The sequence below is a fragment of the Temnothorax longispinosus genome, chromosome 7, assembly GCF_030848805.1.
Source record: "Temnothorax longispinosus isolate EJ_2023e chromosome 7, Tlon_JGU_v1, whole genome shotgun sequence".
NCBI classification, from domain to species: domain Eukaryota; kingdom Metazoa; phylum Arthropoda; class Insecta; order Hymenoptera; family Formicidae; genus Temnothorax; species Temnothorax longispinosus.
This window is the reverse complement of record NC_092364.1, coordinates 21,322,316-21,335,704: the sequence shown is the minus strand read 5'-3', so window position 1 is coordinate 21,335,704 and position 13,389 is coordinate 21,322,316. Positions and strand designations below refer to the sequence as shown.

At 36.7% G+C, this 13,389-nt stretch overlaps 2 protein-coding genes across 2 annotated transcripts; one reads left to right on the top strand and one right to left on the bottom strand.

Moving 5' to 3' along the window:
• Nucleotides 1–1,338: 1,338 nt before the first annotated feature.
• Nucleotides 1,339–8,867, top strand: LOC139817024 (uncharacterized). The gene is made up of 3 exons (XM_071784835.1): nucleotides 1,339–2,039; nucleotides 2,901–3,430; nucleotides 4,881–8,867. Exons 1-3 carry the CDS (start codon nucleotides 2,033–2,035, stop codon nucleotides 8,607–8,609), a joined length of 4,266 nt encoding a protein of 1,421 aa, XP_071640936.1. The 5' UTR covers nucleotides 1,339–2,032; the 3' UTR covers nucleotides 8,610–8,867.
• Nucleotides 8,868–8,901: 34 nt separating this feature from the next.
• On the bottom strand, nucleotides 8,902–12,304 carry LOC139817023 (neuropeptide Y-like). The gene is given in 3 exon segments (XM_071784833.1): nucleotides 8,902–9,873; nucleotides 10,208–10,432; nucleotides 12,174–12,304. Coding segments are annotated over 3 exon segments (582 nt in total). The 5' UTR covers nucleotides 12,290–12,304; the 3' UTR covers nucleotides 8,902–9,632.
• Between the last annotated feature and the right edge of the window lie 1,085 nt (nucleotides 12,305–13,389).

Sequence of the window (13,389 nt, the reverse complement as noted above, 5' to 3'; positions counted from 1 at the left end):
TCATACGATAAATAAGAAATGGTTATAAATAAAATATGCTACCATGGTTACTCAATTCTCTAGAATATAAAATAAAAAATTTAATTGCATGGTACAGTAATTACAGTCGAGTTTGAGGAGAAAAGATTTTACGACTCGAATCTTCCCAAAATACAGTCAGTAAATATAGCTTCAAACTACTGCGAAAGGAACGTTCAGCGGAAGTTTCTTGAACGTATTTTAAGACAAGTTTGGAGAATTCTTCCTGAGAAAGGAGTACGCGTCGATTATTTCTGAGTTTTGTTAATCTTATTTCGAAAAAATTCTAGTTTAGTTAAAAAATGTATTTCTAAATGTATCAATCGTCAATTATACACGTCGTTGATACCGATGATACTCAATCACGCCGAGTTTTGTAGGCAAAGCGGCAATATTATCGATAAGCCGTGATGATATCGCATATACTTCAATTGTAGAATTCAATAGGAGGGGTCAGTATGACCATTATCGAAGCGCAGATCAAGGCTGATAAAAAGAAATATGATGTTCGCGATATATCGCGATCTGGAATGTATTGAGGTTCGGAGAATCATTATTTCGATCGAATCATCAATTTAACATGGGATGTATGATTCTTTTTATACCCTGAATATACGTTCAGTTTCAACGAAGTATCTATATCGATGATCATAGTCGCGACGTATACACGTTGAAAATTTATCGGCAATAGAGAGCCAATAAAAATAATGGGTGTATTTGTAAAAGAAAAAGATTGCGTGCATGCAAACTATGACAGATTGGATATGCAATCTTTATTTACATTTTTGCAAGGCTGACTATGATTCACCTGTGGTGTTTAACATATAAACTACGATCTTGTAACTCCGAAAGAGATTTATAGCGCCACTTCTCGTATCCTATCGCCTCGTCATAATCTAATATACTATAATGATACTATAATGATTTAGGTCACTTCCGAATCTTCTAATCGAAGAACCTTGCGCGCTCACAAAAATTCAGACGTAGTTTGTGCAACCTTGTCGTTATCGGTGACGTGACACCGCTATTTATTTCAATTGTCGGCATTGATAAAGCGACCGAAATCTGAAAATACCATGTACGTTTAATTAAATGTCGTTTAAGAATAAACTTCCCATTCGCTTTATTTTTACAAAACGGAACGCGCATAAACTTTTATCGTTTATCGTTTTCACGAGTTTATTGTTTTTTTAAATTAATTCGATATTCAAGAGCACAAACTGTCATGATTGAATTAAAAAAAAACACACATATTACTTTTAGATATGCAGATATATATATTCATTTTATTATCTATCCAGAAAACGGAAGATAAAAAGTTTTATTAAATATATAAAGGAATGATTGCCATTCTAGATAAAAAATTGCAGGTTTATTGCAGAATATTACATTTAATTATTGTATATAAAACATTTTGACGTAAAACATCTTTCAAGATTGACTTCCCACAATCCCACAATCCCGCAATCCCACAAGTGCGAAGAATGTAATTGTTCGATAGGTATCCTACTCCAATAGATATAATTAGCTCGGTTTGTGATTTTATTTTTTATTTTTACCAATGCCTTCGAGATTTTATACGTCAACAACAAGAAATACGGTTGAATATTATTTGAAAACATTTTAAAGCTCCAAATGATAACGCGATGTAGACGCATGGAAATATATGTATCATATATATGTATCATATAATATTCTATCGCACTCTCTAAAAAAATTCCTTGGTATGTATTGAACAATTTTGCTGGTTGATTCTGGTAAATTCGCTGAATGATCTAATCAGTTATTATCAGTATTACTTCATTAAATCACCCCTAGAGCAATCTTTCAATTTCACTTGTTTTTTGCTCGCGCAGCGACTAGATATCCTTTTGGAATATAATATTTGACGCGCTTTGATTATTATCAAACGATAAGATGTTTGATATAAATCGATACGTCTGCAACCGTCAGTTATTGTATTTTTAACTGTCGAGTGTGTGATACGTTTTAATACACCAAATTAATAACCACAATGAGAGGTAAGTTTCTAAAGATTCTGTACGATCTTGTGACAACAGCAGGATAAGTAACGATCTAATTTCTTAACGTTAGTGCAAGTTTTACTCGTCAATTAAAGTGCTTGTTTTCTATCTTTTTTTCGTAAACTATCCACGAACTGTCCGCTTCGAACGTTGACAAGATTTAACCATTAAGTCTAAGCAAGTTAAACTTTCGGTAAAAGATAGTCTTTTATTGTCACTGTTTATTTAACGCGTATTGGGGAGAATAAATCTTGCACTGTCGGGCGGTAGCGTTCTCAATCATAAGAGTCGATAAAAGTTATCCCTTGTTATCACTGGCGCTGTTAGCTATTTTTGGGGGAATTTTAAAAACTAAAAAAAATATAAATAAGTAAATACATAAATAAAAAATATAAAAAGTACAATTTATAAAGTTTAGCTTGTTAAGGTTTTCAGGTTTACACATGTAAATATTACTTTAATTTATTCGAAATTATCATATAAATGTACATTTTTTAATCACTTTAGTGCTTAAATAAGTTATATCGCGAATTAAAATCAAAGAATCAAAGATAAAAATATTTTTCTTGTATTATATTTTTATCTTTGATTTTAATTCGTGTTATACTTATTTAAAAACTAAACTAATAGACGTGACACAGGTCTTAAGTGTTTCGGGATTGGTATATTTACTTTATTTGTGTATATATGGCGGGACGCGTTTCCCTCACCTCCCCCCACCCCTGCTAACGGCGCCTGTGTTATTACGCAGAGGGATTAAAACCGCTTTCGCGATATCATCAAAAAATAGACGAGGACATAGATGCTAGAAAATATAACTCTTCACGATAATTGAGAACACATTTTATCATTTTACAGGATACTATGCGATGATCGTCGCCGCATTGGCGGTCGTCGCAGGTGGAGTACCTGCGGGCCAAATTCCGTGGAAAGCATCTGAGAACAAGCCTAAATGTCCATCCTCAGGCACCGCCAGGCTGCCTCACCCGCAATCCTGTGACTTGTATTACATTTGTCAGGCCGGAGAGAGCACGATGCACGAGTGTCCCGAGGGTCTGCATTTCAATACTGCTATTGAGCAGTGCGACTGGCCGCCCGCATCAGGATGCTTGGCCGGACGTCGGCCGGAGACTCAACCGAATATACCCAAAGACGAAGGCGAAGACGAAATCGAAGACGAAGACGAAGCCAATACGCCTGGTTGCATCGGGACATGTCCAATTTCGGATTCTGTGGATAAAACGATACTTCTGCCTTACGCAGGTGACTGCACTAAGTACTGCACATGCAGCAACGGCAGGCCGTTAATTATGCTCTGCCCGGACAATTTGCATTTCGACGCCAAGAACTCCGTCTGCAATTGGAAGTGGGCAGCTAAATGCCAATCGTAAACCAGGAAACGATACAGCACAAAATCTGGCGGAGTAGAATTGACGTAGAAAGAAGCAAAAGCAGAGTTTTGCCGACTCCCCCTATTTCTATCAATTATTCGTATATGTTGGGCCAAAGAGATGGAAAAAGCGATTTGGGCAAACACTCGTCTTTCTTAGATTCTTAGATTATATTGATAATAAATGTATTATAATAAAAAGATTCTAACACAGAATAAATTAAAATTTATGTAATATATTTGTGTTTGTATGTTAATAAAGCAGAAAATTATTTGTAAAATTACTAAATGGATAATGCTGTTATCTGATAACAGAGTATCGATACTCATATCTGTATCTTATAGATCTTAGATTATTGAAAAAATTAAATTAAATTAATCTCAGCATCATTCTATTATGTCAGAATTTCTAATCGACTACCTCTTTTTTTTCTCGATAACAACATGTCTGACAATTCACGATTCTTCTGTAAATGTCAAGAAATATCATTTATAAATTTCCAATTCATTTGTAACTTTCCAATTTTGTTATCTCCTTGCACAATTAATTTGAAATTAAAATCTCATTAAAATAAAATTAGCTTCAGAAAATTTAATTTAATAGAATTAAGATCGCGAGTTGTTTATGATAATTTATTGTATCGCTAAATATACTTGGTGTTTTAGTAATTTTTCAATATTTCCTCGAAAAATTAGCAAATTAAACTTTATTATTATTAGATAGTATTTTCGATTATTTCGAGATTATTGCAGTTCATTTGTATAATACTTTGGTAAAACAAAATATTTATAATCCTTACGTCCGCGTTTATAATGCCGCGTTTGTTACTTGACACCCTGTATCTGTTACGTATAAAAAAATTTTTGCACCTGCTTCAATATGCTCAAGTGACATTCCTAAGAGAAGGGTTTCGTCAAATGTTAGATATGATAAGCGCGTATTAAGCGATAACGCGGCGTGCGCTTATATATAAAAATCATTTCGTAAAGGCAAATTCGTCAGTTAGCAATTAAGTGAGTGAAGATCTAGATATTGGTTTCCAATTATAGCGAATGGGTTTTTCACGATGAAAGGTGAGTGCTCGCGACTGACGGAACTCCGATGAAGTGATGAAACAAAAGTAAACGGAAGGACGACTAAAACGCATTGAACATCTGTTTGTTGAGTGACGAATGTGCAGAGCAATTATTTACGTGAAGAAAGAGAGAATTTTGTGTAGAGTGCAAGTAATTGATTGTCCGTAGGTTGTCGGCCAGGAGAAGCATAAAATATGTAGATATGTGCAAGTTTAAAATATTTTTATCATTATATTACTTTACTTCGCAGATTTTCCATTTTTTCGTTTAAATTAAATGCAAAGTATAAATGTGGAGAATAAAATAATATTGTTCGAATTTAATTACCAAGGTTAATTTCATAAATAACATTTCATATATTGTTTTAAATTTCAGGCATATACTTAGTGACCATTTTATACGTGGCCACATTGAGCGTTGTTGCCATCAACAAATCGCCAGTAACTGACATTCTAACAGAATGTCCTAAGACCAATCCAGAGAATAAAACAGTTTTTATTCCTCATGAAACCGACTGCACGAAATTCTACAGTTGTCATGTGGGAAATAAAGGGGAGCCAATAGATTGTCCTGTCATGGATAAAAATGGCAATAGATTGCACTTCAATCCCAAACTTCAAGTATGCGATTGGCCGTGGAGGGCAGGATGTGAGTTATCGTCATCGACTCCAACGACTCCGTCATCAACCCCGACCCCGACACCGACAACTCCGACACCGACGACCCCGTCAACGACAACTCCGACACCGACGACCCCGTCAACGACAACTCCAACACCGACGACTCCGTCAACGACAACTCCGACACCGATCACGACACAGAGTACTCCGACGTCGACAATCCCGTCATCGAGTTCTCCAACGACTCCGTCATTGGATTCTTGCGAATCCGATAACAGGACACATATGATTCCTGACAAGACTACGTGCGATCATTACTATTTATGTTACAACGGCGAGGTAAATCCAATCCCTCAAAAATGCGACCGCAATTTATTATTCAATCCAGTGCTCCGTGTATGCGATTATCCGGTAAATGTAAACTGTAACATTCCATCGAGTACGGATACCGTACGATCAACTACTAGTTCGTTAACTTCGACGAATCCATCGATTTCGCCGCTGTTCTCTCCAATGCCGACGAAATCAATAAATCCATCAATAGATCCATCTGCCTGGGTTTGCGTATCAAACGGTAAGCGATACAAGGTTCCTCATGAGACTGTGTGCAATTATTATTATTGGTGTGTTAACGGCATAAAAGGTACGCAGCCGATAAAATGCGAAAGTTATTTCTTATTCAATCCAGTGATCGGTCAATGTGATTACCCGGAAAATGTAGACTGCAATGCTAGAAGTACTCCATCCTCAACAACGCCTACAACAACGCCTACAACGAAATCTACAACGGAATCTACAACGGAAACTACAACGGAAACTACCACAGAAACTACAACGAAAACTACAACAGAACCAACAACAACAAGAGATCCTAACAAACCCCGCACAAAGTGTCCTCCAAAGGGATCAACGGAGAAAGCGCGGATCCCTCACCCATGTCTATGCAACGTATATTACGAATGCGTAAACGGTGATAAGATATTAGAAACATGTTCATTCGGCATGCATTTTGATTACGTGAGAGAAGTTTGCGATTGGGCTGCAATAGTGAAGTGTACTCGGCCGCTTCCACCCTTCGAAATTCCAATTGATAACTATAATATTAATATTAATGACTATAATACTAATATCATATGTGCTCCAGAGGGCAGAGCATTTCAGCACGACACCGATTGTTCGGCCTATTATTTATGCTCTAATGGTGAGAAAATTTTGAGACATTGTATCGAGGGACTTCACTTCAACGTGACTATCCAGACATGCGACTACCCGCAAAAAAGTTGCGATCTAAATAGATCCTCGCCAATAACCGATCTAGATACTTGCCCTCCTGCAGGTTCTTTTATAGAGACTGTATTTATGCCTCACGAATGTGAATGCACGCAATATTACCAATGCATCGATGAAAAGAGAGTTCTTCGATCTTGTCCGAGTGGTCTGCATTTTGATAGCGTTCGGCAAATTTGCAACGAGCCAACTGAGGTTAAATGCGTCGATTACACAATTTCGACAACGCCTAGAACAGTATCCACAACAATATCAACTACAAAAGCTATAGGTAAGCCCCGCATAACGTGTCCTCCCAAGGGATCATCCGAGAGTGCACGGTTTCCTCATTCATGTCTATGCAATCAATATTACGAGTGTGTGGAAGGTGAAAAGATATTACGAACATGCCCGATCGGCAAGTACTTCGATGACGCGACAGAAGTTTGCAATTCGGCCGCCAAAATGAAATGCCAGCCACATCCATCTTACAATTACCTAATTGACGACTACGATACTGAATGCTCGCCGGACGGCAGAGCGTTTCAGCACGAAATTAGTTGCACCGAGTATTATTTATGCTACAAGGGTGAGAAGATCTTAAAAACCTGCGAAGAAGGACTTCACTTTAACGTTAGTCTACAGACGTGCGATTATCCGCAAAAGAAAGAATGTGATTTAATTTTTTCACCTATGCCGACAATCGCTCTAGGTATTTGCCCTCCCGCAGGTTCCGTAGAGAAAGTACTGTTGCCTCACGATTGCGATTGCACACAATATTACGAGTGTGTTGATGGAGAACAGGTTCTTCGAGATTGTTCGGGTGGTCTGCACTATGATCACGTTCGTCAGATTTGCAACGAGCCGACCGAAGCCAAATGCACCAATCTCGTGCCGACGCCGACGGTTCCCACAAAACGGCCGTCTGGTACCCCTAGGTCGGATTTAAAGTGTTACGACGAGGATAACGAAACGCCTTACAAATACGACTGCAGGTTCTACTACAAATGTAGCAACGGCAAGATGATCTTGAAGACATGTCCTAGAAACTTATACTTCAATTCGAAGCTTCGAATCTGTGATTTTCCAGAGAATGTCGCTTGTGACGCTGGATCTGAGAACGTACCCACTATCCCAACGTCAACCAAGTGCCACACGACGACAGGAACCACCAAAATTCCTCACGAGACCGACTGCAATCTATATTACGTCTGCGAAGATGGCATTAGTGCTCTTAAAAAATGCCACTCTCCGGAACTCGTTTTCAATCCTATTCTGAAAGTCTGTGATTTCCCAGAGAATTATATTTGCAACGATAAAATGATAACTCAAAACCTTGACCCAGCTGCCTGCATCGGTACCTGTCCTGAAGAAGACCCCGAATATGCAGTGTTACTTCCGAACGACGACTGCAAGAAATTCTGTTTATGTAGCGGCGGCGTGGCGTGGGTACAGTCGTGTCCTGAACCGCTCTACTTTGATTCCGTAGATAAAGTCTGCAAACGAAAGAACAAAGCCGTTTGCGGGAAACGTGATGAATTCAGTCAAGATGATGCTTTCACAATTCATAATATAGCCAATGATGACGAGTCGCCGCAACTTTTGAGCAAGAAAAACACTGAAGAACACGGAACACATAACAACTTGTGGTCTACACTGCATTTTTACAATCTCGATCCAGTTACATGTATCGGTACTTGTCCTGAAGAAGACCCTGAGTTTGCAGTATTACTTCCGAACGACGACTGCAAGAAATTCTGTCTGTGTAGCGGCGGCGTAGCGTGGGTGCAGTCGTGTCCTGAACCGCTTTATTTTGATTCCGTAGATAAAGTTTGCAAACGAAAGAACAAAGCCGTTTGCGGAAAACGTGAATTCAGTCAAGATGATGCTTTCACAATTCATAATATAGCCAATAAAGACAAGTCGCCGCAACTTTTGAGCAAGACAAACACTGAAGAACACGGAACACATGACAACTTGTGGTCTACACTGCATTTTTACAATCTCGATCCAGTTACATGTATCGGTACTTGTCCTGAAGAAGATCCTGAATACGCAGTAATACTTCCAAACGACGACTGCAAGAAATTCTGTATGTGTAGCGGCGGCGTGGCGTGGGTACAGTCGTGTCCCGAACCGCTTTACTTTGATTCCGTAGATGAGGTTTGCAAACGAAAGAACAAAGCCCGTTGCGCGAAACGCCCGTTTAATTAAGATCACACGTTTTCACGGTTGATAACAAATGATGGTCAATGAAGATGAATCTGTGGCCCCTCCGAGCGAGGAACACGACGGCAAACAGTTATTTGAAGTTTTATTTCAGTTTCAATTTTTATTTAATTATTCGAAATTCTGTAAATTACTTATAAATCGCTATGTTCACTTTTCTTGTAATTTAGCGCTCAATAATGTGATAATAGGGAGTTTTTGCAATACCGTCTTTCAGATACGGTAATCGTATCTGAATTGTTCAGATACATTTACCTACTATGTATCTGAACAATTGCGATACGGTTACCGTATCTGAAAGACGGTATTGCAAAAACTCCCTAATATTAAATGTTGAATCAATTCTAAGAGAAAATGTCGTTTTTCTGAGATGTAATTGTTCGTCAATAAATTATTTTTTTATAGAACCATTATAGAATAATTTAACAGTGCCGCCATAATATATTATAACTTATAATTACTGAAAGCTATTGTGTTCACTTTTTAATTAATACTGCTATAGGTATATATAATAAATTAATGAGTTATAATTTTCCGTTATTTCTCCTTTATACATCGGTCAAATTATAGTCTGTTAAAGTAGATTTAAGTCCAATTCATCTTTATTATATAGCTTAAGTATCGTAAAGAATTTTTATGCACAAGTTAAATTTAAATTTATGCAAGGTTAAATACGATTATAAATGTGGTACATCGATTCATATTATATAATTTATATAATTTGAAGCATTATCTCAGGCATTAGTTTTAAATTTAAACGTTTCCAAGTACCTTGACGAGAAATTGTAATACATCGCCTTGACATCGCTCTTTGTTATCTTCAAGCATATTCTCATATTTATCTATATATCGATGAGATATTCGTTAAATTAAACTCTAAAGAGAAGAAAACGAAACTTGACATCGATAAGCGTTATGATTAGTTGGGACGATAGAGAACTTCGTGTTATTCCAGTGTCAAGAGGAAATTAATCTCGATATTAGAAAAGGGAGGAGGACGTGACATGTTTATTGTACATCGTTGTAATAATTGCTGATTATATCCGGAAGAGAGACGGATCGTGTAGCGTCGTACGACGTATACTCGTCGGTGTCCGAACTCGGAAAGTCGCGGAGCAGGACTTGGTCTGTGTTCTGCCTGACGTTTTCTTGCCTTTGCTGTTGCCTCTGTGCATCCTGAATCATCTTTAAAGTCTTCCAAGTGGCGTCCAGTTCCATCACCGGCGCAGCATCACTTCGTTTGCCATGCCTACGCGTGATTGTCAGTATTCTTAATTTCTATACTATGTAGTGATTCTGTTTTCATAATTACGTACACAGTCAGATTATCTTTATGTCACTTCTTTTACGTTTCAAGAGAATTTTTTATTATTAGCTATTTATTGATTATGATTCCTTTATCATAATTGCATGTAATAATTATCTGTTATTTATTCCGTGCGAAACTTGCTTTAATTTTAGATATTTGTGAAACTATTACCATGCACACATATCGTGTACTGATTTATATAGCTACATTTGAAGCAACTTTATCATCCACTGATTTATAACATGAAAGATAGGTATCAAAGGCTCGTAATTACCTCGCTTTCCCGAACGTGGAATAATAATTTCTAACATAATCGGTGTATCTCTTTAGCTGATCGTCTGAGCCGATATCCTCCGATCTGGTCAATCTAGCCGTCGGCTCGGCACAGGCAATCGTCATTCCGATAACGGCGACAACGGACAAGCACCAGAAGAAACGAACCAGATTCATCCGTGTCCGCATTTCGAACAGTTTCAAGTAGTAGTCTCAGTTGCTGCAACTGATATGGCGAAACTTGTACGCAAAAAGATGAGCTGGAAGATGACGTGGCTTTGAAATTGACGTGTACGATCGTAAACCCACGCTCACGGTAGAGCGTGTTTCCGTTTTATCCGCGATGAACATCAAAGGAATACAATCGAAAGTTTCTTCGCGCGTAACACACTTCCGAGAGTTGCAAAAAAACTGGGGATTATCAAGCACTGCAAAGCTTTCTTGCGGGCTCGCTTTGACGCGATCGCTTTGTAAGAAAGACGCGACGAAGTTTCTCGATAATTAACGTGCAAAATTAACGCATACCCCCGGTTCTCTCAATCAGTCGGAGAATTCTTCGAGAAATGTTATGAAATGCTCTGTTCCTCAAGAATGCCGTGCAAAACAGTTGTTATACCATAAGATATATTTTTTTATGTTTTTTTAATATGCAGAATTTTATACAGAAACCTTTTTCTTTTCGTAAATTCCTTCTATTTTAAACCCAAATTGCTTTACCACAATTTTAATCTTTGAAACAAGATGGAATTATTTAAGCTGTGAATGAGTGAATTATTTAGGCAAGGAACAGGACACGGTATTAATTTTAATTTGCTTATGGAATCGACTCGATGAGTGACAGGCTGGCGCAAACCGTCGGAATAAATTCGTAAAGAGATAAACCTGCCACGAACGCGAATAAGGGAGGAAAAGGGGAGTCGCGAGGCAATTTCACTGAATATGTAAAATTCATTGCGTCGCATTCTAATGAATACGATTATACTATATACGAATACTACGACCGATTACAGCGATAACGAACCTATCGAATCAATCATGAAATTCGATTTTCCGGCACGTCCTTTTGTTAAATGACACGTTCTTCACGTTGACTGATTACCGCACGATAAAATGTTTTTTTACTCACGGCGCCATACGCGACGAAACACTTGTGTTTCAATTAACAAGGTCAACTGGCTGTCCAGTCATGTTAGCCGGTTCAATATGTACGATAAAATTTATATTTGTTATAAATCATACTTTTGTTTTTGAAGAAGCAAGTTTTATATTTCTAGCACGTTCCTAATATATTCTCAGCCCTATTAGGACAATACCATGTGACACAGATTTTCTATTTTCTCTACACGTATCATCGCATAAAAATATGCTGTGTGTTTGTGTAATTTCAAGATTAATCATGAATAAGTCGTTATATAAAAAATGTTGAATATATTACAAAATTATGGAAAAATGCCTGTTTTCGTTCGTCAGTAACTTAATTGCAGCAAAGCAATATTAATTAATGATGTATCTATTTGAAGTTTTAAACTGCGTTAGCTTAAATATAATTGTAATTTTAGGAAGATTGCAATATATCAGTAATTTAAAAATTATACCGTATGTCACTAAGAGATAGAAATGGCAACTCTGCGATAAATTGTTCTCCACAGCAAAGAAAATCTGTATTATTCCAGTATTAAAGTATGACTATTTTGTAATTAAAGTTCACCAATACATAGAAAAAAATATTAATAGAATATATATGAACAGTCAAAAATTGATCTATAATCATATCCTATCAGACTACTTCAACAAGTTACAGAGTTACAACAGAGTTACAGAAGACTCACCGATTAGCAAATAAATCTTCGCAGCGATTTATATAATTGTGTATATGGGTCAGATAGTAAATCGAGCGAGGAGGGCAAATATCACACCTGAAGGAAGTCAACGCTCAACTCACTAACACCTTACAATTTCTTTCTCACTCTCGCGGTACCTTAGTGTATCTCCTGGATATACCAGCGAACGTTTCAGTAGTTCGGATCGGCCGCTGCGCCGCCGACAGGAGTATATATACCTGCGAAAATACCCTCTTACGCATCCCCTCGACTATAAACCGCAACCAATCCTCGAGATCCAACCCCACTACCCGTCATCCTACCCTTTGCTCATAGAGCACGTCACAGACGAGGATAAAAGAATCCGAGAACTGAACGATGGAATTATACATGTGAATAGAATAATATATAAATATAAGATTAAATAGAATTATTAAACAGAAGCATGATTATGTAAAATTAACGCAATAAATTTTAAAATTGCTGTTTCAGCATTTTTTATATGAAGAATATCAATCATTTATTTGACACGATTCAACCTATTAATATTAATATCTAATTGTTACTTCCTAATTAAAATACGCGTAAAATTTAATATTATTAATCGGCTCATACTTCTTACCGAAACATTACGATAATTATTTTAGTTCGAAAATTTGGTTAGTCGATTCCTTTTTAAACAGTTGCGATCACAACCGAAAATATGACGATGAATATCACTGTGTGACGGTTCTACAGGTAAAGACTTACCTGGTGCAGGTAAATCGTAGAGAAATATAAGTATATAGGCCATGAAGGACATAGTGTTTATTTACTTTACTAAATTATTTTGCTATTTAGAAAAATTAATAAAAAAAACTTTTAATATAAAGTACAGCCAATATTATATCGTTTTAAATTATATTACGGATAGATATTTAATTTGTATTTAGTATTCACTTTTATGATATACTGTTACTTTATAACAATACCTAATTTAAATAGTCATTGTACCAATATGAAAAAATATCACGCCTTTTTCATCATTTTGAACATTTTTCTTAAATCTATATCTTTCTTTCTCAGTTAATAAATATCATTATAAGGTAACAATGAATGAAAAGAGTAGAGCCAGAAAAAAATGGAGGATGCATATTATAGATCTTACAAGAAAATTTAAGAACCGTATAATCTGTAATAATGCTAATGTCATTTGGAAAAGATCGCGATCGAGACAACTGAATTCAAACAGAAGGCACTTGATAAGAAAACTTTTCTCTGTAGAAAAACTAAATAGATTTTTCTCTAAATAGATTTTTCACCCATGACTTTCACGCATCCACCATTTATCTTGGTAAGAAAATTTACGACGACATCAAATTTT

Coding starts and splice junctions, on each gene's coding strand:
- LOC139817024 (XM_071784835.1), top strand. Junction 3,431..4,880: donor GGGCAGCTAAATGCCAATCG/TAAACCAGGAAA, acceptor TTGTTTTAAATT/TCAGGCATATACTTAGTGAC.